Here is a 21,996-nt window from a genome sequence, read left to right on the forward strand (position 1 = left end):
GATACGGGGAACAATTTTTAGGATTCAAAGAGAGAAAGTATTAGGGTTCCGCCGTCACCCTAACAATCCTATGTAGCTTTTCTAAATTACTTACGAACCATACATGTATGTTTTGAAAGTTAGGTTTTCCTAGAGTATATCCTACTTGGAACCTCCAACATAGAACGTATATCTAACATGCAACCCGTCCGTGGTGTTCAGATCGAATGTGAACATGCAAGACTCATCAAGTTTTATGAAAACCTTTTTTAAAAAAACCATATAACCCTTAAAACGTGTCGTTCATCCTAAGAGGTTACACATATTAACCACAAGAAGCTTTAGTCAATTTTAGGGACAATCCTCCGCCAAAATTGCATCAAATAACTTTTCCAAATATCCTGATGGTCGCGAATCACTAAGACAAATAGATAGTTTAAAGCACAGTGATTAACATTCCAAAACCTGCATGCATAAATTCATAAGCAAAGTAAAAAGAGACTACATATTCTTGCTAAGGATCATGGCCTCGCCCTAGCAAAAAGAATTAGTTACGCATATTCATACTAAAAATCATAGTTTTTATTGAAATAGAAAAAGAATGAAAACACCTTGTAGAATAAAACCTGAAAAGCTCTAAACTTTTTCCCAAAATCTTCTCTCCAAAAGTTGCATATAAGAAAAGCCACCCAAATTTAGAACGGCCGACCCTTTTAATATCTCTCCCTCAAGCAAAAACAAAAACCCTAACCATCCAGTCTTTTATTCCCACTAAGAAACTAAATAATAATAAAATAAAATAGAAAATAAATTCCTAATTAAACTAGGAAAAGCTACACAGAAACTGTTCATCCACGTTTTATCCTCAAATCTTCTTCAAATCCGGCCCAAGATAGCTTGTTTTAAAGATAAGAACGTTCTGAACACATCTCCAGAAGGTCACGAACCCATCCGAGGTCATCTTGGGCTCCAAAAACGCAAGTTAAGCCCAAAACGTCACTATTCCAGCACTGCACATGACTCCTTTATTTTATTGCCAGAAAATATTCGCTTGGTAGAAAAATCTGATATTTTGGCACGATCAAACTAAGTGACTCACGAACGTCCTCCAATTGGAATTACTCCAAAATTCGTCCATTTGACCATGTTTTGCTCCAGAGGAAGTCGAAAATCCTATATTGGAAATATAATTCAAAGTATCAAAATTCTTTCAAATTATTAACCAAAATATACTAAGAATAGGGTTAAATATATAATATAAAATATACTCATCAAAATACCCCCAAACTTAGCTTTTTGCTTGTCCTCAAGCAAAACAAAACTAGAAAACAACAATAAACACTAACAAACTAGAACTTAACTAAAACTAAGTGACAAAAATTTTCACCTTCAAAGTTGCAATCCATAGAACATGTTAAAAATCAGAACATCTTTTCAAAAGTTCCAACCAATCCCACCATAGAGTCTAAGCCATTTAGAATCAATTAGAAAAGAATTCATGAACTTCCTTTGGTGAAAAGTGAACCAACATGGTTAAGGAGACTCGACTAAAACCTCTACCTTTTGTCCTTCTTTATTTCACTCATACTAACTTTAAAAATAGCTATTTTTTTTTATAACTATTTCTTTTTTTTTTTTTTTTTTTTTTTTTTTTTCAGTAACAGTAGTGGTCGCATAGTTCAGCTGTGCATCATTGAGAGTTCTGCTAGCATAATAAATGACTTGAGGAATCTTGTCTTTTCGCTGTCCAAGAACTGCCCCAACTGCATAATCTGATGCATCACACATTAGTTCAAAAGGTAAGTTCCAGTCCGGAGCTGCAATAATCGGTGCTGAAGTTAAGAGTGTTTTCAACTTGTAGAAAGCCTCCAAGCATGCATTATCAAAAACAAACTGTGCATCCTTAGCCAATAAGTTACACAAAGGTCGGCTAATCTTGGAGAAATCCTTGATAAACCGTCTGTAAAACCCAGCATGTCCAAGAAACGAACGAATGCTCTTCACAGTAGTAGGAGAGGGCAACTTAGCAATAACATCAATCTTAGCTTTATCAACCTCAATACCCTTGCTAGATACTAAGTGCCCTAAAACAATTCCTTGTTTAACCATAAAATGACACTTCTCCCAATTCAATACGAGATTAGTTTCTTTGCAACGCTCAAGAACCAAAGATAAATTTTGTAAACAATGATCAAACGAATCACCGAAAACAGAAAAATCATCCATAAATACTTCAACAACTCGTTCAACCAAACCTGAGAATATACTCATCATGCATCGTTGGAATGTGGCAGGTGCATTGCATAATCCGAAAGGCATTCTTCTGTAAGCAAATGTACCAAAAGGGCAGGTGAATGTGGTCTTTTCCTGATCCTCTGGTGCAACTGGAATTTGATTGTACCCTGAATACCCATCTAGAAAACAATAGAAAGCCCGACCAGCCAATCTTTCCAACATTTGATCAGTAAAGGGTAGCGGAAAGTGATCCTTTCTAGTACCTGTATTGATCTTCCTGTAATCAACGCACATTCGCCACCCAGTAGTTAAACGTGTAGGCACAAGCTCGTTATTGTCATTTGTCACAACTGTAATTCCAGTGCGTTTAGGTACCACTTGAGTAGGACTTACCCATTTACTATCTGAAATTGGATAAATCATTCCAGCGTCTAAAAGCTTCATAACCTCATTTCGAACAACTTCCTTCATGATCGGATTCAATCGGCGTTGAGCATCAATGGTGGGTTTGACACCCTCCTCCATCAAAATTCTGTGCATACAGAGCGTTGGGCTGATCCCCTTAATATCTGCAATTGTCCACCCAATGGCATCTTGAAAATTTCTCAAAATACGCAGCAATTTGTCTTCCTCAATTGGAGATAAATCTGCAGAAACAATAACTGGCAGTGAAGAATTAGCACCCAAATAAGCATATTTTAAGTGTGCTGGTAATGGCTTCAATTCCAGCTTAGGTGGCTGTATTTTTGAAGGCTGTAATGGCGTTTTTGGTTCTCCCAAACTCTCAAAAACGTGCCTCCACTTTGGTTGGTGTAAAGGGACACTTTCCAAAGCTGTAACATACTCAAAAGCTTCTTCATCTTCAGTTTTGGCGTCTTCAAAACCATGTAAAACTTTTAACAGTGGATCTGCTGTCAAACTGGGCATAATATCTGCATGCATGATGCCTTCTAACACGTCAACTCTCATACAGTCTTGCATATCACTAGGCCTCTTAATTGCTTCAAATAAATTAAACACAACAGATTGTTCTTGTACTCTAAGCATCAATGTGCCAGCTTCCACATCTATCAAAGTTCTAGCAGTTGCCATGAATGGCCGCCCCAAAATAATTGGTGTTTGCATATCTTCATCCATATCCAAAACCACAAAATCTGCTGAAAGGTAGAGATTATCCACTTTAATAATAAGATCTTCAATAATACCCCTAGGATAAGCAACCGAACGATCTGCTAACTGTAAAATAACAGATGTTGGTTTGATTTCTCCTTGTCCCAGTCGCTGAAAAACAGAGAAAGGCATTAAATTAATACTAGCACCCAAATCAATTAAAGCACATTTAAACTCAGAATTTCCAATCGTGCATGAAATTGTAAAACTCCCTGGATCTTTTTTCTTTGGTGGTAGCTTTTGTAATAGAACTGCACTGCACTGCTCTGTGAGAATCACTTTTTCGAAGTCCACAAGCTTCTTTTTATTTGTGCACACATCTTTCAAAAACTTGGCATATGAGGGAATGTTCTTGATTGCATCAATTAATGGTAGATTAATCTGAACTTTAGCCAATGTCTTCATGAAATCTGTTAATTGTTGATCTTTTGCATGTGGCTTCAATCTTTCGGGATATGGCATAGGTGGAACATAAACACATTTTGACTTTTCTGCATTTTCTGCAGTAGGCACTGTAGTATTTTTGGATCTGTCCAGTGGTTGGGCAGATTCTGCAGAACTTTCAGAACCTGTTTGTGGCTGCACAGGTGCTACCCGTGAAGCTCCAGCACCATTTTCTTTATTTTCTGCATCACGGTTGTCATAACTTTTACCACAACGCAATATTCTAACAGCATTACAATCTGCATTTCCACGTGGATTTGGGATAGTTTGGCTGGGAAATTTTCCTGGTTCTCTGCCCGAAAACTGGAGTGAAAGCTGCCCCATTTGCTGCTGTAGATCTTTCATTGTTGCTTGTATGTTCTGAATGTTTTGGTTGGTTTTTTGAATTTCTTGTTTTGTTGCATCAAAACTTGCCTTAGTATGATCTGCCAATTTTTCAATTGCGACTTCCCAAGAAGGTTTAGCTTGAGCATCAGGTTGCTGTATTTGTTGTTGAAACTGTGGTTTAACTTGTTGATCTCTATTCCACTTGAAATTTGGGTGATCTCTCCACCCGGGGTTGTAAAAATTTGAGTACGGATCATTTCTAGGCCTTTGATAATTATTGAATGCATTAATCTGCTCTGTAACATGCTCTGGGTATGCGTCCCTATGTGGGCAACCCATAAAATCATGTGTTGTAATGCCACAAATGGTACAGGCGGCTGCAGTAGGCTGTTGGACAGCAACCTGCTGCATAGGTGCTGCCATTCTTTGTAAAAGCATGTCAAATTTTGCATCAAAATTTTCTAACTTCTTCTCCATCTTTTCTATTTGTGCAGATACATGAGGTGAACCACTAGACATCTCAAAAACACCCCTGGTCTGAGGTATATCAATTGCCCATTGTTGAGATTCTGTCGCCATGTTCTCAAACAATTGATACGCTTGCAGTGCATTTTTGTCTGAATACGTTCCTCCACAAGAAGCATTAACAAGAGTCTTAGTAGTCAAATTCAGCCCTCTGTAAAATAAATTCATTTGAGTGTCACCATTAATGCCTGAATGTGGACATTTCCTGAGTAGATCCTTGTAACGTTCCCATGCTTCATGAATTGCTTCATTAGGTTTCTGAGCAAATGTTAAAATTTGAGTACTCATATCAAGTGTTTTTGAAGCTGGGTAGTATTTGCTTAAAAATGCAGCACTAAGTTGGTTCCACGAAGTAATGCTTCCAGATGGAAGTGTGAGTAACCATCTCCTTGCAACATCCTTCAAAGTGTACGGAAAAAGTCTGAGTTTGATAGATTCTGCTGAAAATCCTCTCACCAAAATGTTTTTGCATCCCATTAGAAATTCAGTTAGATGCATGTTAGGATCATCTGTTGATAAACCATGAAATGAAGGTAGAATCTCCAACATATGATGTCGTATCTCAAACGTAGACCCATCTTCAACTTCAGGATAGGTAATGCAGCTTGGCACCTCTGTGGCATGAGCAGCCAGAGATTCCCTCAGCGGTTGTCCCGCTGTTGGTAGAACAAATGCCATAGCTTCCTCGCTGTCCAAAACCCCAGTAAACCGATTATGCAAAACTGTTCCCTGCAGTGAAGGTTCACACTGTAGATTCTGCTTTCTAAGTCTTTGTCTGGCAGTACGTTCAGGTTCTGGATCAAAATCTGCAATTTGCTGTTTGTGTGATCTGGTACAGACCATGCAAAATCTGCAGATAATAATAAAAAAAAAAATGAAAATTAAATTTTTTTTTTTTAATTATATACGGGAATAATTAATTGAGAATATGATAGACAAAAATCTATTTAAAATCAATCCCCGGCAGCGGCGCCAATTTCTTGATAGGATTTTTACCACCTGCGTAAAAGGGTTAAAAACACCTAAAATACTTGCAAGAGAAACAAGGTTATTGTAGTATAATTGGCTCAAGCAAGGTCGTTCTCCACAAGGATTAATTTAAAGAGATCAAAGCAAAATCAATTCTCAACTAATTAATTAAAACAAAGTTTTTCTTTTGAAAGAGGTGATTTAATGACCTAAACTAAGAAAAACGAATTTAATTAAAAAGATTACTTAAAAACCACAACTTTAAAGAAAGATACGGGGAATAATTTTTAGGATTCAAAGAGAGAAAGTACTAGGGTTCCGCCGTCACCCTAACAATCTTATGTAGCTTTTCTAAATTACTTACGAACCATACATGTATGTTTTGAAAGTTAGGTTTTCCTAGAGTATATCCTACTTGGAACCTCCAACATAGAACGTATATCTAACATGCAACCCGTCCGTGGTGTTCAGATCGAATGTGAACATGCAAGACTCATCAAGTTTTATGAAAACCTTTTTTAAAAAAACCATATAACCCTTAAAACGTGTCGTTCATCCTAAGAGGTTACACATATTAACCACAAGAAGCTTTAGTCAATTTTAGGGACAATCCTCCGCCAAAATTGCATCAAATAACTTTTCCAAATATCCTGATGGTCGCGAATCACTAAGACAAATAGATAGTTTAAAGCACAGTGATTAACATTCCAAAACCTGCATGCATAAATTCATAAGCAAAGTAAAAAGAGACTACATATTCTTGCTAAGGATCATGGCCTCGCCCTAGCAAAAAGAATTAGTTACGCATATTCATACTAAAAATCATAGTTTTTATTGAAATAGAAAAAGAATGAAAACACCTTGTAGAATAAAATCTGAAAAGCTCTAAACTTTTTCCCAAAATCTTCTCTCCAAAAGTTGCATATAAGAAAAGCCACCCAAATTTAGAACGGCTGACCCTTTTAATATCTCTCCCTCAAGCAAAAACAAAAACCCTAACCATCCAGTCTTTTATTCCCACTAAGAAACTAAATAATAATAAAATAAAATAGAAAATAAATTCCTAATTAAACTAGGAAAAGCTACACAGAAACTGTTCATCCACGTTTTATCCTCAAATCTTCTTCAAATCCGGCCCAAGATAGCTTGTTTTAAAGATAAGAACGTTCTGAACACATCTCCAGAAGGTCACGAACCCATCCGAGGTCATCTTGGGCTCCAAAAACGCAAGTTAAGCCCAAAACGTCACTATTCCAGCACTGTGCATGACTCCTTTATTTTATTGCCAGAAAATATTCGCTTGGTAGAAAAATCTGATATTTTGGCACGATCAAACTAAGTGACTCACGAACGTCCTCCAATTGGAATTACTCCAAAATTCGTCCATTTGACCATGTTTTGCTCCAGAGGAAGTCGAAAATCCTATATTGGAAATATAATTCAAAGTATCAAAATTCTTTCAAATTATTAACCAAAATATACTAAGAATAGGGTTAAATATATAATATAAAATATACTCATCAAGCAGCTACTCAAAGTTCTTCGTATTTGAATCACAGAGTTTTGTGCTTATGATCATAACTGTTCATATTATTAATCATTTTGTAAATATCATCTCTGCAAAAAAGAAATGAATTAAAACTAAAATTGTTTAGTCAATCTATTGTAGCAAATACAATTGACGATTCATAATGCTTTTACCAATTCTGTTCATCTGTTTTTATACAGTTCGATGATTAAATGACCTTAGTTTTAATTTATTTATTGTTTAACCTTGTGAACGTTGACCGAGCTGAGAAGAAGCACTAGCAGTTCTTGTCAAATAACCGATTTATGAACTGTTCTAATCATAACACGAAGTTCTATGAATCAACAATGAACAATTTTGAGTGGGAACTCTTATTCATCTTTGAGTAGCCAAGTATTATTCAAACCTTATTAACCACGTTTATAATTACATAAATAGTGCTCAAATTTTGACCTCCTTTATTTTTTTACGCAATCCTTCGAAGATCCTCATCTCTGTAAAGAATTAACTAATTCTAAGATCGTTTAGTCATCCAACAATTATCTAATAAACAAACAAATTGTGTTCCTCACTTAAACCCTAAATTTTAACAAGGTTAATCGAACACTTAAAACGATTTCTAATTGAGTTATATTTTACAACATTGATCTTTTTTAAAGTGACTTGAAAAATAAATAGTTCTTATCGTCAAACAACATTACAGGAAAATAAAAAAGGCGAGAAAACTTGAGTACGAAGGTAAGCTTGATCATCACATCATTTTAAAGACAGAACGTAGGCTTAAAGAATAAACTAGCTCTTTGTACATAATTTAGGGTATATGGATATGTGCATAATAACTTGTTCTAGGGTCTGTGAATGAAATGTGAACCACCTCATCGGAACGCCGGAGGGGCACGGCAGACCGTCTCTGGATAGAGCATGGACCAAAGAAACTAGCAACCGCATCTCCTGCCTGATTCGCTTCTTGACACAGCGGAAGTTATAGGTTAGGGATCATGAACGGTCACCATTAGATGGAATTCTAGAATGCCGGCAATTGTGAGAGAAACTTGTTTTTTGAATTCTTATTGAATGAAAGATGATAAATTACAACCCTAAATGTTGTTTAAATAGTCTTAACAAACCCGAACTCCAAATAGGAAATAAATTAAACAAATAACAAAATATATAAAAGATTCTGAAATATTAAAACCCGAATTAAACACGTTAAACGACATAATTAGCCCAAATTTCGACTGGGCTCATTGAAAATCAACGAGTCTTGTAGGCCTCGTCGTTTTCTCGAATCCATATGTTATAGGCCCAAAACCGACACGCCAACCTGAAAATTCCAAAGCATTCATTTTCGGGATTTGGGCAAATAATATTTTAAAACCTGAATTATTATTTCTCCAATCACTTTTCTTAATTAAATGTCACTTTCTTCTTTCAACTCTCCCGCATCTAAAATAACACCAACTCGGTTCTCCGTCACTTCTCTCGGGACCCAGTTCCATAAAAATGGAATGGAGACCTCTAGCTAGCTTGGTAATCCTGTCAATCGATGAGGAGAGGCGCCAATTGGGTCCTTTGGGAGGATCACGGATTAAATGATGAGAACTTGGGAGTCAGACTCGCAAATAATATCAAAAGACTGATTTTCAATAGCAAGGGAGACAGCCATAACCGCTGCTCGAGCTTCAGCTTCAAGCGGGGAGGAGACACGACAACATGAAGTTCTGCCTGCGATCACACCTTCATGGGTGTCTCTGGCAATTGCACCAATGCCATCCTTGCTATACGTCGACATTCAGCTACAATCAAAGTTAATTTTCACTATACCAGATGGCAGGGCGACCCACGAACCTTTATCTCGAACATGGCCACTCCGGGCTGCCGTGGAGAACGAAGAGAGACTCTCTCGGAATTGAAGTTGAACAGGGAGAGAAGGGGGCTCGTGGTTCCGATCAGAGCACACTCTCTCGGCCAACACCGGATTCTCACCAGAGACATCGACTGACTTAAAACCTCAACTTGATTTGTATGGCGAGGGATACTCATGTCTGGCATGAGATAACTTTGGTGGAGGCAACTAGGAATTTCCTAGCATACCTCTACACCGCTCTAGCCACTTCGATAGGGGAAACATAAGTAGTAGAAGAGTTCAGAAGAAGAAAGCGGTTCACTGTACAAAACAAGGATTCATACTCCTGTATTTGCGGATTCTATACAATCGGCGCAAATCCTTCCTTTCTGTCACTAACAATTAGACGTAAACATTCAGCATATAGACACACACAAGGAATGCAAACAAGCGAATTCTTATTACTTACTTGGTTGAGAAGTATTTTCATCACTACCGTCAAGAATGAGTATGACTCCATTGTCCTTAAGAGCATTGACAATAGCCCAAATCTTGGCGCGGTTCTTAAAACCCTTTTTCTCAACTTCGTTATTTACATTGACATGAATCCCTCGTCCCTGTCCCTCGTCAAGACCTTCCAACTTGAGTCGCCTAGCCAACACATCTCCAACAACTGCTGCTGCCTTTGGGTTGCAAGACCTTCCACATTCGAGTGAGCCCTTGATTGAATGTTCAACTGTAGATGCTGACACAACAATCCGACCATTATTTCTGTCCACTACGTTTGCTGTAATGTACTTCAGTGATATGAACAGCCGTAGCACATATTGCTTCACAACCGTCATTCTGGGGCAGTCCTGCTGTTTTTCATTTAATAAAAGCAATTTCAACATTAGCAAAAGAATATTAGATATGGAACTATATCTACACGGCGAAGAATTGGAAGACTAACAGTTATCTAGCAAAGAAAGATACTAAACTCCTTCGTCGTTAATTCTCTTCAAGGGGAGTAGAGAGATACTCTCAATTATCACCCACAGCCACTGGTTAAGTTCTAGCCCAGTTCATTTAAGCAGCTAACAACATGTTGAGAACGCACCTGAATCAAACTAGTTGCACCTTCAACCCACTCTTTATCAAACATGTAGAACCAGAGACTAATTGCTTCTACACTTCTAAATAATCTCAAACAAATTCCTTCAAATACATACTGCTAACATCGTGTAGGCCTGTCTTGCAGGTTCCGAAAATTATCAGTTCAAATGCATCTTAATAGAAAGTCGGTAACATTTTGAGTCACACTTGGGCACACAAATTTAATTTGACTCACTCCCACCAAGAAAACCATCTGAGAAACTGAAACCTTGAGAGGATTGTGCATACTCTAGTTGCTCCCCCGCCTCAACAGCATCACACAAACACTGCTTTATTAGTCCTTAGTGGTTGTAAGACTAGTTTTTTTAGCAGGCTGATGATTGTAGAAAGGGAAATCTAACACTATCAGTTACTTTAGAGTTCCCCTTCTCCACAAAGTGAAGGAGAAAAAGAATCGAACACTGTCATCAAAATATAAACATATTTGATTCGACTCAACTCACAACACAATGATAGAAATATCTGATTAGTTTAGCCGTAGCTTGAACCCTAAGTAACACATGATTTTAAATTGAGCTTCTGTAACATTAGTACTAACGGTAAGAAACACCAAACCCAGACTAACGCGCGATTTAAGTTATAGCATTATTAAGTTGTTACAGAAAGAAGAAAGCTACAAAATTGCAGGAAACACATAAACCAGATGCAAGAACAACAACCCATCTTATGCTCTATTAGGCCGTCATTTGGTGTTTGGGACTGGAGTGGATTGGATAACTCGGTAAATTCAATTGAATGTTGAAGAAGGGAGAAGTAGGTTGCCATCCACTAATTCATTGAACATCGATTGTATTTACGGAGTTATCCAATCCCTTCCAATCCTAAACACCAAATGAGGGCTTAATAGGCAAGCTTCAATGAAGGACAACTAAAATTAAAAGTAACCCTTTCGTATGAAGAACCCATTGTTTGCCTAATCCTGTATTATTACTTGTTTATGAAGTGGAGGCAATAAAAACAAATTCACAACATGAAATAATTAATCATACAAATCCATTCTTGAAACATGATTAAACTTTTCTACTCATTCTAAAGGAACAAATATGAACAGACAATAGAGAGAGGGAGAGAGAGAGAGAGAGAGAGAGAGAGAGAGAGAGAGCAGTTCATGTACCTGTCGGGAACAAAGATGAAAGCTTGGCCGTGTGGAAGCGTAGGAGTGAGTGTTACTGTGATAGCCGAACCAGGAAAGGAGGAGGAGGAAAGCCAACAGGTGGGCTGGTGTGGGTAACGGGCTCTTGCAGGGCTCTGGTGGTTACTGGGCTACTGCGTTCAATTTTGACAAGTAATGGACACCCAAATATTGTCTTTGGAGCCCAAACTCTCCTTGGTCTAAAATTCAAAAAAAGTTGCAAAAGGCGATATTTTAAATAGAAAACTTCATTCTAATCCTTGACAAGGCTGATTTTTAGATTAAAACCATGAGTAAGATCAAAATATAATTTTAGTCAATTGATACATTAATAACCTCATTTATTAACTACATTTTCATTTTTTTAATTATTTTTCTTTTTCTTCCTAATTTTAATGTATTAATTTCATCATAATTATAATTTCATTTCATTTATCGTAATATGTTTTGTTGTAAACATTTAGATAAAATAATTTTTGTTATACAATATATTTCAATATACTTTGTCTTCTTCACTTAGGTACATTACATTCATTATAATACATTTTGGTGCATATATTTAGGTACACACATTTTAGTACATACATTTCGATACAAACATTAAGGTACATTAATTCAATATAATACATTTTAGTGCATACATTTCAGTACACACATTTAGGTACATTAATTTATATAATACATTTTGGTGCATATATTTCAGTACGTACATTTTGGTACTAACATTTAAATACATTATTTTAATATAATACATTTCGGTACATACACATTCTTTCAAGTTTGAAGAATGTTAAATAAAATTAATAAATCAAAAAACTTTTTTTGGTCAAAAAATAAATTAAAATTTGTATATTAATAAATTTAAATATTTAATGGGAGATATTAAATAAAATACACATTAATTATTTTGAATTAAGGACACATCAAGGGACTATAATCAATATGTAATTTAGCATCAGGTTTATTTTAAAATTCAATCTTCTTGAAGGATTAAAGTTAAAAAACCCCTATTTTAAACTATCTAATCCACGAAGAGGATATGATTCAAAAAAATCTTAGCATTAAACAAAAATGAAAAGAGCGAACACACGATCACCTTAATCAACTAACTTAACCTGTACACGCTTTTAGATATAACCTTTAAACACCTTTTTAAGATTCTATCTAAAATATTCACCATTATTTCGCCTAAAAAATTTAAACCGGTTGCACTTTTTTAGTCACTAAACACTCTCCCCCTTCTCTCCTGTTGCAGCACGACGGTCGGAATGAAGTGACTAATGACATCATCAAACCACATATTTGAAGATGACTATGGGCCATGGGCATGTTTGAGAATATTTTTAAAACCACTTAGAGTGTTTTGAACAACAAAAATTACCTATAACTATATTAGGCATAAAACGCAAAATTATTTATGAGTCATATAAGTATTTTTTGGAAAATCACATGCAATTCAGAAGTACTTTCAAATGCTTTTTTATTAAAAAAAAAATAAATGGAATTCTCTTCAAAATTTGAACGTCAAGTACTTATAACAAATAAACTTGTGAGCACACGTATTTCTTACAAAAACAGTATCAAATAAACTCTAAACGTTAGGATACCATATTTCACATTGGAGATAATTAACATTATTGAAATCATGCATTGTTCTCTACCACGCATCATTTTTTTTTTAAAATAAACAGTTGAGATTTAACTAAATAACGTTTTTATTTTTGTTTCTTTTGATGCTTTGGAGAGCAGATCGTTTCCTTCCTAGCCAGTTTTGTTGGGTTTTGGTACCTCAATTAGATTAAATCGAAATCCCTGAACCTGATGTGTCCAATAGGCCCATCCCCATCAACCCAAGCCCCTTTGGTCTCCACCCTAAACGACACCGTCCAGCCTGCTACAAAAAGTGGATTTGGATCCTCTCTCTGAGCTAATGAAGAGGATCCAGTTGACCAATCATCATGGGCCGTTGGATTTTTATCCAACGGCTACAATCATTATAACTTTAAAGAGACCCCTTGTTTGTAACCGTTGAATAAAAATCCAACGGTCCACGATGATTGGTCATGAGGATCCTCTCCATTAGCTCAGGAGAGGATCCAAATCCACAAAAAATCAGAACACCAAAAGGGAAGTCCCATCCGCATTCCTGCCTACCCAACTCATATGATGGGAGTTACTTATAAATACGATTTGGTAATATTTATTTTATTTGGAAGTATAAATTTGTAGGGTCGAATCTCGTATATATAGAATTTGATATTAAATTATATGATTTTGTCTAACTCATTTTATTTTTAGTGTAAAAATATCGATATGCTCAGAAGAATTAAAAAAAAAAAAAAAAACCCATAGTGTGGAAGGCCTATAAGCAACGAACGACACGTGGAAAGCCACCCCAACCCTAACCTCCCCCTTCCCTTATAAATTCTCAAATCCTCCACCTTCCGTTCCAGAAAACCTCCCCAACCCGACCGAACGGGTTTTCGCTCCTCTTACCTAACATACCGCAAAATATCTGTACACCCCCACCTGAGACACAATCCCAGATCTGACCTCCCCACCGCCCTCCCTTTCTTCCCCGATCGTCTTCTCTTCTCCAAGGTCCCTCTCAAATCTCAGTCCCTAATTCCCTATTTCATATAATATATATACGTGTATATATAGATAAGCACATGTCTCTGTGTTTGGTTGGTTGCAAGTTTTTATTTTGATGATGATTGTGCGATGTGCAGGTTGATCTTTGAAAACGATGGTGTCGGACGCGAGCAAGAAGAAGGCGGCGCAGAAGAAGGCGGCGGCGGCGGCCAAGAGAGGTGGGAAGGCGGTGGCGGCAGCTGCTTCGTCCAAGTCGGCTGCGGCCGAGAACGGAGCCGATAAGCTTGCCAATGGAGTCGGGGCGATGCATATTTCGGATCGGAACTGCACCGGCGTGCTCTGCTCTCATCCACTTTCTAGAGATATTCGCGTATGTGTTTCAATACGATGTCGTCTTCATCTCTTCCATCTTATTAGCATATATATGGTCTTTGACATAGTATATTTAATATCATATTTAACAAAATATAACAGGGCATCTTCAGGAATTTTTCCTTCCTTTTCAGAAATTTAGATCATTTATGTGAATTGTTTTTACTCAGGTGATAGATGTTCGATGTTCCATTTAAGTTTATATATTTATATACTTAATTTTTTTAATACAGAAAGGTAATGTAAGATGCGATTGTCGTTGAATGTGGTAGGAGAAAATGCAATAGTACCACGGGAAAAATTGGTTAGTTTTTGTAAGCTGGGAATAGGGTTGAATGTTGTAGGAGAAGTGTGATAGAGCAAGAAGAATTAGATTTAGTGTTTTCCTTTTATATGCGTTGTAATTTTATTTATTAAAGTTTAATTCTTTAAGGTTTTGTAAAGAATACTTGATTTCCTAATTTTTTAAAAGTTTTAATCGATTTTCGTTTTTATATGGTTGGTTTTAGAATGGTGTCATGTTTTGAAAACTTTTTAGTTATTTTAATTAATGAATCTCATTTGCGCTCTATTTTTCAAACATCGGTTTTAGTTGATTTCCTAACTGGAATGGTTGGTGATAGCGTGAAATGACATTTCTGTGACCATTGCAGATTGAGTCTCTGTCAGTTACCTTCCATGGACATGATCTGATAGTCGATTCTGAACTGGAGCTTAATTATGGAAGGTTGGTTATACATGTTTAATTCAAGTATATGTGTGTGTGTGTGTGTATATTTTATGAATGGAGTATTTGTTATTCATATAGATGTGCTAAATTTGTGTATTCATGCTCCCTGTCAGACGCTATGGTTTGCTTGGGTTGAATGGGTGTGGTAAATCCACCCTCCTAACTGCAATAGGGCTCCGAGAGCTTCCAATTCCGGATCACATGGATATCTATCATCTCAGTAGGGAGATTGAAGCTTCAGACATGTCTTCACTTGAGGCTGTCATTAGCTGCGATGAGGAGAGGATAAGGTTGGAGAAAGAAGTTGAAGAACTGGCAGCTCAGGTGAGCTGTAGTAATATGAGAGTTAGATTTTGGAGTAATTTGGTATTAATTATTAAAAAATCGGGAAGTACAAAATGTAGAGTTTGGTTAGTTAAGTGATGTGAATAATATAGGACCCAATAGTGGAATTTCAATGGTTGCTTTGTTTTAGGCAGCTTTCTACCTCACAGTTCTTATGACTTATTTTACTTATTTTCAGGATGATGGCGGTGGAGAGCAGCTTGAACGCATTTATGAGCGCCTTGAAGCATTGGATGCAGCAACTGCTGAGAAGCGTGCTGCTGAAATTCTTTATGGTCTTGGGTTTGACAAGAAGATGCAAGCAAAGAAAACTCGGGATTTTTCTGGTGGGTGGAGAATGAGGATTGCACTTGCACGTGCTCTCTTTATAAACCCAACCATCCTGTTGCTGGATGAGCCCACCAATCATCTTGGTAAGTTTAACTGGTTAGAAATTTTAGTTTTTGTGTTAGATTTTTCTTCGTAATATGTGTGTCTTTCTAGTTTTATTCTACTGAATAAATTGATTTGCATGAATGAAAATGAGAAAAGGTTTGGGCTTCTACACAATAAGAGAAATAGAGTCTTGATTTATGGGTTATATTTCTTTTCTTTTTAAATTGTTTTAACTTTGCATGCCATCGTGTAAAGAATCTTTATAGTGTTGTGTGACAAAGTGGGATGGAGAAGGAAAGGAGAGACCTAAAAGAGAAAGTACTTGGCCATGGTCGTGCTGGCTTTAGTTTTCTGATTTTGAGATTTGAGTTGTTTTCTATGTTCTAGATCGTCTGTTGTATGGCCTGTGAAATCACATAACCTACCACTTTATTGGCCTAACCTTTTAGGTTCTATTTTTTTGCTCATTATATGAGCAGGATAGTTCTCATTACAACTAGAGTTTCGTTGTAGCATCATGTTTGGCGGTGTAGTGGGTTCCATGTTTTTTATCTAGTAATAAAATGTATAGCCAATTTCCAAGATTGGTTTTATTGGCCCACTTATCATTGGTTCAGATTGTACATAGAGGCTGAAAGTCATGTCGGGAATTTGATAATAGAAACATGTCCCTTTTTCTTTAAGTTTAAGGTTAATTGGGGGGATTGAATGGTAATTTTTATGGGTGTTATGTCATTCCTGAGCTGGCAAAGGGAGTTATCTGTGGCCCATCTCCTTTCCATTGTCTTGTTAATACAGATTTGTCTAGGATTTTTGGGACTATTTCATTTTAGTTTTCCGTGTTATCATGAAAAAGTGAAGAGAGATTGGATGCATTTTTCCAAATAGTACAACTTTGCGTAACGAAATTCTGACTCACCACCACCCCCAACGTTTTTCCTCTTGTTTAGGTTTACTTCTGATCGGTATTAGTTTGGAGAACTTAGTTCACTCTGGTGCTACTCAGTGTCTGTGCAGCTGTTTGACTCCCTTAATATGTTATTATGTTCGTCTTTTGTTTATGTGAAGATACATATTTTATAACTTCAGTTGCTCATGGTTAGTTGTCTTCCCTTGGTAACAGATCTAGAAGCTTGTGTGTGGTTGGAGGAGATGTTGAAGAATTTTGAGCGCATCCTGGTTGTTATTTCACACTCCCAGGATTTTTTGAACGGTGTCTGCACAAACATCATTCACATGCAGAACAAGAAACTGAAGATGTACACTGGAAACTATGATCAGTATGTTCAGACCCGTTCAGAACTGGAGGAGAACCAGATGAAACAGTATAAGTGGGAGCAGGAACAGATTGCTAACATGAAGGAATATATCGCTCGGTTTGGACACGGGTCAGCAAAACTAGCTCGCCAGGCACAAAGCAAAGAGAAAACCCTAGCAAAAATGGAGCGTGGTGGGCTTACAGAGAAGGTGGCAAGAGACAAGATTTTAATCTTCCGTTTTGTCGATGTGGGAAAGCTGCCGCCACCAGTGCTTCAGTTTGTTGAAGTCTCATTTGGTTACACTCCTGATAATTTGATCTACAAGAACATTGACTTTGGTGTTGATCTGGACTCACGTATAGCTCTGGTTGGGCCGAATGGAGCTGGAAAGAGTACTCTCTTGAAGCTGATGACGGGGGAGTTGTTTCCTTCTGATGGCATGGTCCGGCGGCACAATCACCTTAGAATCGCCCAGTTCCATCAGCACTTGGCTGAGAAGCTTGATGTGGAACTGTCTGCCCTAGCGTACATGATCAAAGAGTACCCGGGAAATGAGGAAGAGAAGATGAGGGCTGCAATTGGTAAGTTTGGATTATCGGGTAAGGCACAGGTAATGCCAATGAAGAACTTATCTGACGGGCAGAGGAGCCGTGTGATCTTTGCTTGGTTGGCGTTTAGGCAGCCCCAGTTACTGTTGTTGGATGAGCCGACCAATCATTTAGATATTGAGACAATCGACTCACTGGCGGAGGCGTTGAATGAGTGGGACGGGGGCCTGGTTCTTGTTAGCCACGATTTCAGGCTCATTAACCAGGTAGCTCAGGAGATATGGGTATGTGAAAATCAAGCCGTGACCCGGTTGGGTGGCGATATTATGGACTTCAAGCAGCACCTGAAGATAAAGGCTGGTTTAGCCGATTGAGACCGATATTGAAGTTCCATCTCGAGCTTGTTGTAGTTGATTTGTTGGCCTTGCTTACACTTGTACGAGACAGTACAGCGAGGAGGGTGTTTACCGTTTCTGAGACGTCTTCTCAGACTCTCCGACTACTATGACGGAAGACGAGATCGGAAATGGGCAAAGGCTTGGTTATTGTTTCAAGCCGGCGGCAGCTTCTATGGCCGTTTGCCCGGTTTGTAGGTGGTATTTTTGTTTACGTTCCCGCATGTTATTAGTATTATGCTTGGTTAGCAGCCGAGTCGTCGATTAAGATTATTATATAGTTTGTTATTTTTAGCTAGACAATATTTCCCCTATTGTATGTTCTCTTCTTCCCTGAAACTGAAAGGATATGTTGGACTGGCTTGGTTACTAGTCAGATCCAAATTTTATTTTGAGTACATTTTCTATAAGTTAAGTATTTGTTTCGAATGTTTTAAAAATTTGAGACCAATTTGGAATGACACTAACAAATTACCATCTTTCTGGCCTTATTTCAAAACTAGCCCCTCGCACACAGGATATTTGAGGGTGTGTATCAGTTGAAGGAATTAAACAAGCCTTTATTTTTAATTCCGATACTCTTAAATTCATTCATTTTATTTTATTTTATTTTGAACAAGCGACAATATGAGTTAATTATACTAACACTTTTTGAAGTTTATCGAGTTTTCATAAAACTCTCTTCACGTTTAAGGTATTACACAAACATCCCCTCATTTAATTCTCTTTCATATAACCCCTCAGTCAAAATTTTGTTTGTAAATTTACTAATTTACCCTTATTAACTACTTAAAATTAATAAAGAATTATTTTTTATGATTACATAAAAAAGTTATAAAACATTAAATACTTCAAAAAAAAAAAAAAAAAAAAAAAGACCATGTAGACAAATCTCCCCTACCTTCCATTTCCAATCCCCCTCCAAAGTCATCCAATCACCCGACTTCCCCCGCACAAATCCTTCTCTGCTGGTTCTATAATTTCTTCCTCCTAAATTAGTGCGGAATCAAATAGTAGGAATTTGACATTAATTACAAATTATTATTTCATTAAACAGAGATCCTTTTTTGGTTGTTGAAAGTTTGAATGGGTGGTGGTGATGGAGGAAGAATGAGGATATGAAGATGGAGGTGGTTGCTCGATTGGGTGGGAGGGAAAGTAGCAGATGAGCAACTTCTTTTTTAATAAAATATTATTTTCAACGTAAAATTTTTTTTTTTCTTCTTAATTTGTTTTGTTCACGTGGTTCTTTTTGTTTTTTAAGTGTTCTTTTGTCAAACGAAATTTTTTGTTAGATTAGTTACTGATGAGGTTTGAACCCACATCATCATGCAAAAGCTCTACACTTTTCTACCATTGTGCTAAATGATCACTTACTTTTTCTAAGTATTTAATATTTTATATAATTATAAAGTTTTTTTTATTAGTTTCAAGTAATTAGTAAATTTATAAGCCAAATTTTGACTCAAGGTGTTATATAAAAAAGAACTAAAATCTGAAAGGGTGTTTGTGTAATGTGTCAAACGTAATAGAGTTTTGTGAATACTTGATAAATCTCAAGGCGCATTTGTGTAGTTAACCTGTAATAGTATCTACATTAAGGGGGAGAGGATGACTTAACTTCACAACGGGCTAGCAATAATGTTGTTCAAATTCGCTTTTGGGAAGAATTGAATCTAAGACCTCTCACTTACAAGTGAAAAGAAATACTATTAGATCGTAGACAAACGATATCATCTACACTAAAGCGTTAGAGAAGTAGGCTAAACTTCACAATGAACTACCAATAATATGTTTCAAATTCGTTTTTGCAAGAATCCAAAACCGTTTAAAGGGAAACACCATTGTCATAGGATATCCTATGGACTGGCGGTGAGGGTGATTGAGAGGGTTTACAGGGTTTTGGTCGAAGAAGCAGATTGTTGTCAAGAAGAGAGAGCAACAGCACACGCGTGTCAACATGGTTTTCGTCTAGATGACTTACACGTGTCCACATGGGCGTTTACCTCATTTTACAATTGAAAAATTGTGGAAGAAAAACATTAAAACAAGGGCAATTTTTTTTTTTTTTTTAACTAACGATATTTTTTTATACTAAAAGGGTAAAAAGTAATTTGAAAATCACAATGAACTAGCAATAATATGATTTAAATTTTTCTTTGATAAGAATTGAACTTAAAATCATTCACTTACAAATGAAAATAAATACCACTAGACAGTGATTTATAAAATTTTCTGGCTTCTTCTTAATAGACTAGAGAAATATTAAAAATGTAAACAATGGCAAAAGACCTCTGGCTCTGCCGGTGGATAAATACACAGATATTGAAAAAGGAATAAAAGGAAAAGCCAAAAACTCAACGTAAAAGATGGCAGAAAGACTAACTTATTATATACCATCATCCAAAATTAAGAAAGCCAATCTTGCTCAAGATCATCAGTAACTCCGCACCATAGATTCACAAGAACCCCAGTTAACATCACTAGATGAGCCTCTCTCTTCCTCCTGCCATTTCCGATCGTCTAATATCTTCTCGAGCTCGCTTGGCTGGCAAGGAATGGTTAGGGCACCTTCATGATCAAAGCCATACTCCTCAGCTGCTTGCTCCAATAGCTTCAAGAAAGTTGGGTGTGTCAAGTAACTCAATGACACCACAAATCTCTTTGGTTCGTCTCCATCCACCGCAATCACGGAAAAGTGACCCTCCATAACATCGTCGGGCACATTCGTCGAGTTAGCATCGGAATAATTTGACGGTTTTGATCTTCCCAAAGATAGGCTTCTTTGTAGCTTTTCTACTACAAGTTTGAGCTTCACAATGCTCTTATTCTTCTTGCAAGTGCTTGTAGTTCTGGACTTAGCCATTTTTGTGCTTATAACAATTTCTTTTGGTTTATATGTTGGATTGATGGTATATTTGGTACGTTGGCTCACTTTGTTATATATAGGGTTAGGAGGATAAGATTGTACAGTTACTATGTACAATATGTGACATAGCAAGGAGTCAGAAAACCGACAAGTTGTTGCTGACTGGGTGGAGTTCAATCTGGGGGAGACCGTCCCATGTGAGTGTGGGTGACTTGTAGCTTCCAACTTATTACCATGAGACGTCCCTTTTCAATTGTCATGTCAGCCTCTTCCTTACCAAAATCATTAAACGGCACTTCTACTCTAGTGAACTACCACTCATCTTTTTCCATGCCTTCCTGACTTTCTACTTATACATCTCCTTAAGAATTTTAGCTGTTGTTTTATGGTTTTGTGAGAGGCATAGCCTAATGCTTTACGGGGTAGAATGTGGGTGGTTCTACTGAATCAACTCTATATCTTAATTACCTCATGTTTGACAAAACATTTTTTTTGGCGATGTGGAGTGTGTTGTTCCACGGTGGAAAATTAAGTGACTTTGCATGTATTTAGCTACTCTCTATATAGTCAATTAGTTTCAGAATAGGACCTCAACTTCCTTAATGGTCGAGTGTTGTTTCACGTCGAAAAGTCAAAAGAATTCACATGATCTTATAAAGAGTTGATTACTTCCCCACTATAAAGGGAACGGGTTTTTACAAATGGATTAGAGATGATATAGTAGCTCACTAGATTTCATGTTTGTTAATGAGATAATGGAGGCTAGCTTTGAAATTTTTTGTCCAAGTTAAGTTAGAAGATGGTTAGTAGTGATGAAGGAAACTAATCTTTAGCAATAACTAATACATCTAATTTCTTCAACGTGGACAAAATTTGGAAGATTGCCCTCATTTCTTACTTTAACATATGAATTTGGAAGTTAATATATGATATATCCAATCCAATCAATTCTAGCAGTCAGGATCGTGATCTACAATACTGTTCAGTTAGGTCATTTGCTCCTTATGTATTTTGATTAATGCATGACACATATGATCTTTCACTTTCCTTGCATAAAATGATAGCATCTCTGCAGATCCATGAAGGACCTGGAGGCCATACGTGTGCTTATAACGAAGCACATGGAGTACCCAGATTTTGGCACGGATTCAGCTTCCATCACACAAATTTTTTGACGTGTGAAATGCGTGTCGATCGA

At 36.9% G+C, this 21,996-nt stretch overlaps 4 protein-coding genes and 1 pseudogene across 7 annotated transcripts; 2 read left to right on the forward strand and 3 right to left on the reverse strand.

Annotated features, from left to right (window-relative positions):
* Positions 1-1,345: 1,345 nt before the first annotated feature.
* On the reverse strand, positions 1,346-5,358 carry LOC148698132 (uncharacterized). Its single transcript, XM_088690384.1, has 2 exons — positions 1,642-5,358; positions 1,346-1,366 (listed from the first exon to the last, which is right to left on the reverse strand). Exons 1-2 carry the CDS (start codon positions 5,356-5,358, stop codon positions 1,346-1,348), a joined length of 3,738 nt encoding a protein of 1,245 aa, XP_088546510.1.
* Positions 4,867-4,971, forward strand: LOC137716652 (small nucleolar RNA R71; annotated as a pseudogene).
* Positions 5,359-8,544: 3,186 nt separating the features above from the next.
* Positions 8,545-11,422, reverse strand: LOC137716539 (uncharacterized). 4 transcript variants are annotated; one of them, XM_088691271.1, is made up of 4 exons: positions 11,293-11,357; positions 10,123-10,423; positions 9,493-9,883; positions 8,545-9,418 (listed from the first exon to the last, which is right to left on the reverse strand). In XM_088691271.1, the coding sequence occupies exons 2-4, from the start codon at positions 10,165-10,167 to the stop codon at positions 9,342-9,344; spliced, it is 513 nt and encodes a 170-aa protein (XP_088547397.1). In that variant the 5' UTR covers positions 10,168-10,423; positions 11,293-11,357; the 3' UTR covers positions 8,545-9,341. The 4 variants fall into 4 exon arrangements, with proteins under 4 accessions (XP_088547397.1, XP_068312093.2, XP_088547399.1 ...); XM_068455992.2 differs by lacking the exon at positions 10,123-10,423 and having other exon boundaries at positions 11,293-11,422; XM_088691273.1 differs by lacking the exon at positions 10,123-10,423 and having other exon boundaries at positions 9,493-9,880; positions 11,293-11,406.
* A 2,334-nt stretch (positions 11,423-13,756) lies between these two features.
* LOC137715017 (ABC transporter F family member 1) lies at positions 13,757-18,339 on the forward strand. The gene is made up of 6 exons (XM_068454218.2): positions 13,757-13,911; positions 14,043-14,275; positions 14,931-15,004; positions 15,121-15,331; positions 15,531-15,765; positions 16,851-18,339. The coding sequence occupies exons 2-6, from the start codon at positions 14,060-14,062 to the stop codon at positions 17,906-17,908; spliced, it is 1,794 nt and encodes a 597-aa protein (XP_068310319.2). The 5' UTR covers positions 13,757-13,911; positions 14,043-14,059; the 3' UTR covers positions 17,909-18,339.
* A 1,786-nt stretch (positions 18,340-20,125) lies between these two features.
* On the reverse strand, positions 20,126-20,829 carry LOC137714331 (auxin-responsive protein SAUR50). Its single transcript, XM_068453571.2, has one exon. It carries the CDS (start codon positions 20,793-20,795, stop codon positions 20,367-20,369), a length of 429 nt encoding a protein of 142 aa, XP_068309672.2. The 5' UTR covers positions 20,796-20,829; the 3' UTR covers positions 20,126-20,366.
* Between the last annotated feature and the right edge of the window lie 1,167 nt (positions 20,830-21,996).

Source organism: Pyrus communis, chromosome 3 (assembly GCF_041283825.1).
Source record: "Pyrus communis isolate YQ-2024b chromosome 3, ASM4128382v1, whole genome shotgun sequence".
Taxonomy (NCBI): domain Eukaryota; kingdom Viridiplantae; phylum Streptophyta; class Magnoliopsida; order Rosales; family Rosaceae; genus Pyrus; species Pyrus communis.

Coding starts and splice junctions, on each gene's coding strand:
- LOC148698132 (XM_088690384.1), bottom strand. CDS start 5,358: ATGGCATTTGTTCTACCAACAGCGGGACAACCGCTGAGGGAATCTCTG. Junction 1,367..1,641: donor TGAACTATGCGACCACTACT/GTTACTGAAAAA, acceptor GCAACTTTGAAG/GTGAAAATTTTTGTCACTTA.
- LOC137716539 (XM_088691271.1), bottom strand. CDS start 10,167: ATGTTTGATAAAGAGTGGGTTGAAGGTGCAACTAGTTTGATTCAG. Junction 9,884..10,122: donor GTGCAACTAGTTTGATTCAG/GTGCGTTCTCAA, acceptor AATGAAAAACAG/CAGGACTGCCCCAGAATGAC. Junction 9,419..9,492: donor TGAAAATACTTCTCAACCAA/GTAAGTAATAAG, acceptor TCTAATTGTTAG/TGACAGAAAGGAAGGATTTG.
- LOC137715017 (XM_068454218.2), top strand. CDS start 14,060: ATGGTGTCGGACGCGAGCAAGAAGAAGGCGGCGCAGAAGAAGGCGGCG. Junction 14,276..14,930: donor CACTTTCTAGAGATATTCGC/GTATGTGTTTCA, acceptor TGACCATTGCAG/ATTGAGTCTCTGTCAGTTAC. Junction 15,332..15,530: donor TTGAAGAACTGGCAGCTCAG/GTGAGCTGTAGT, acceptor ACTTATTTTCAG/GATGATGGCGGTGGAGAGCA.
- LOC137714331 (XM_068453571.2), bottom strand. CDS start 20,795: ATGGCTAAGTCCAGAACTACAAGCACTTGCAAGAAGAATAAGAGCATT.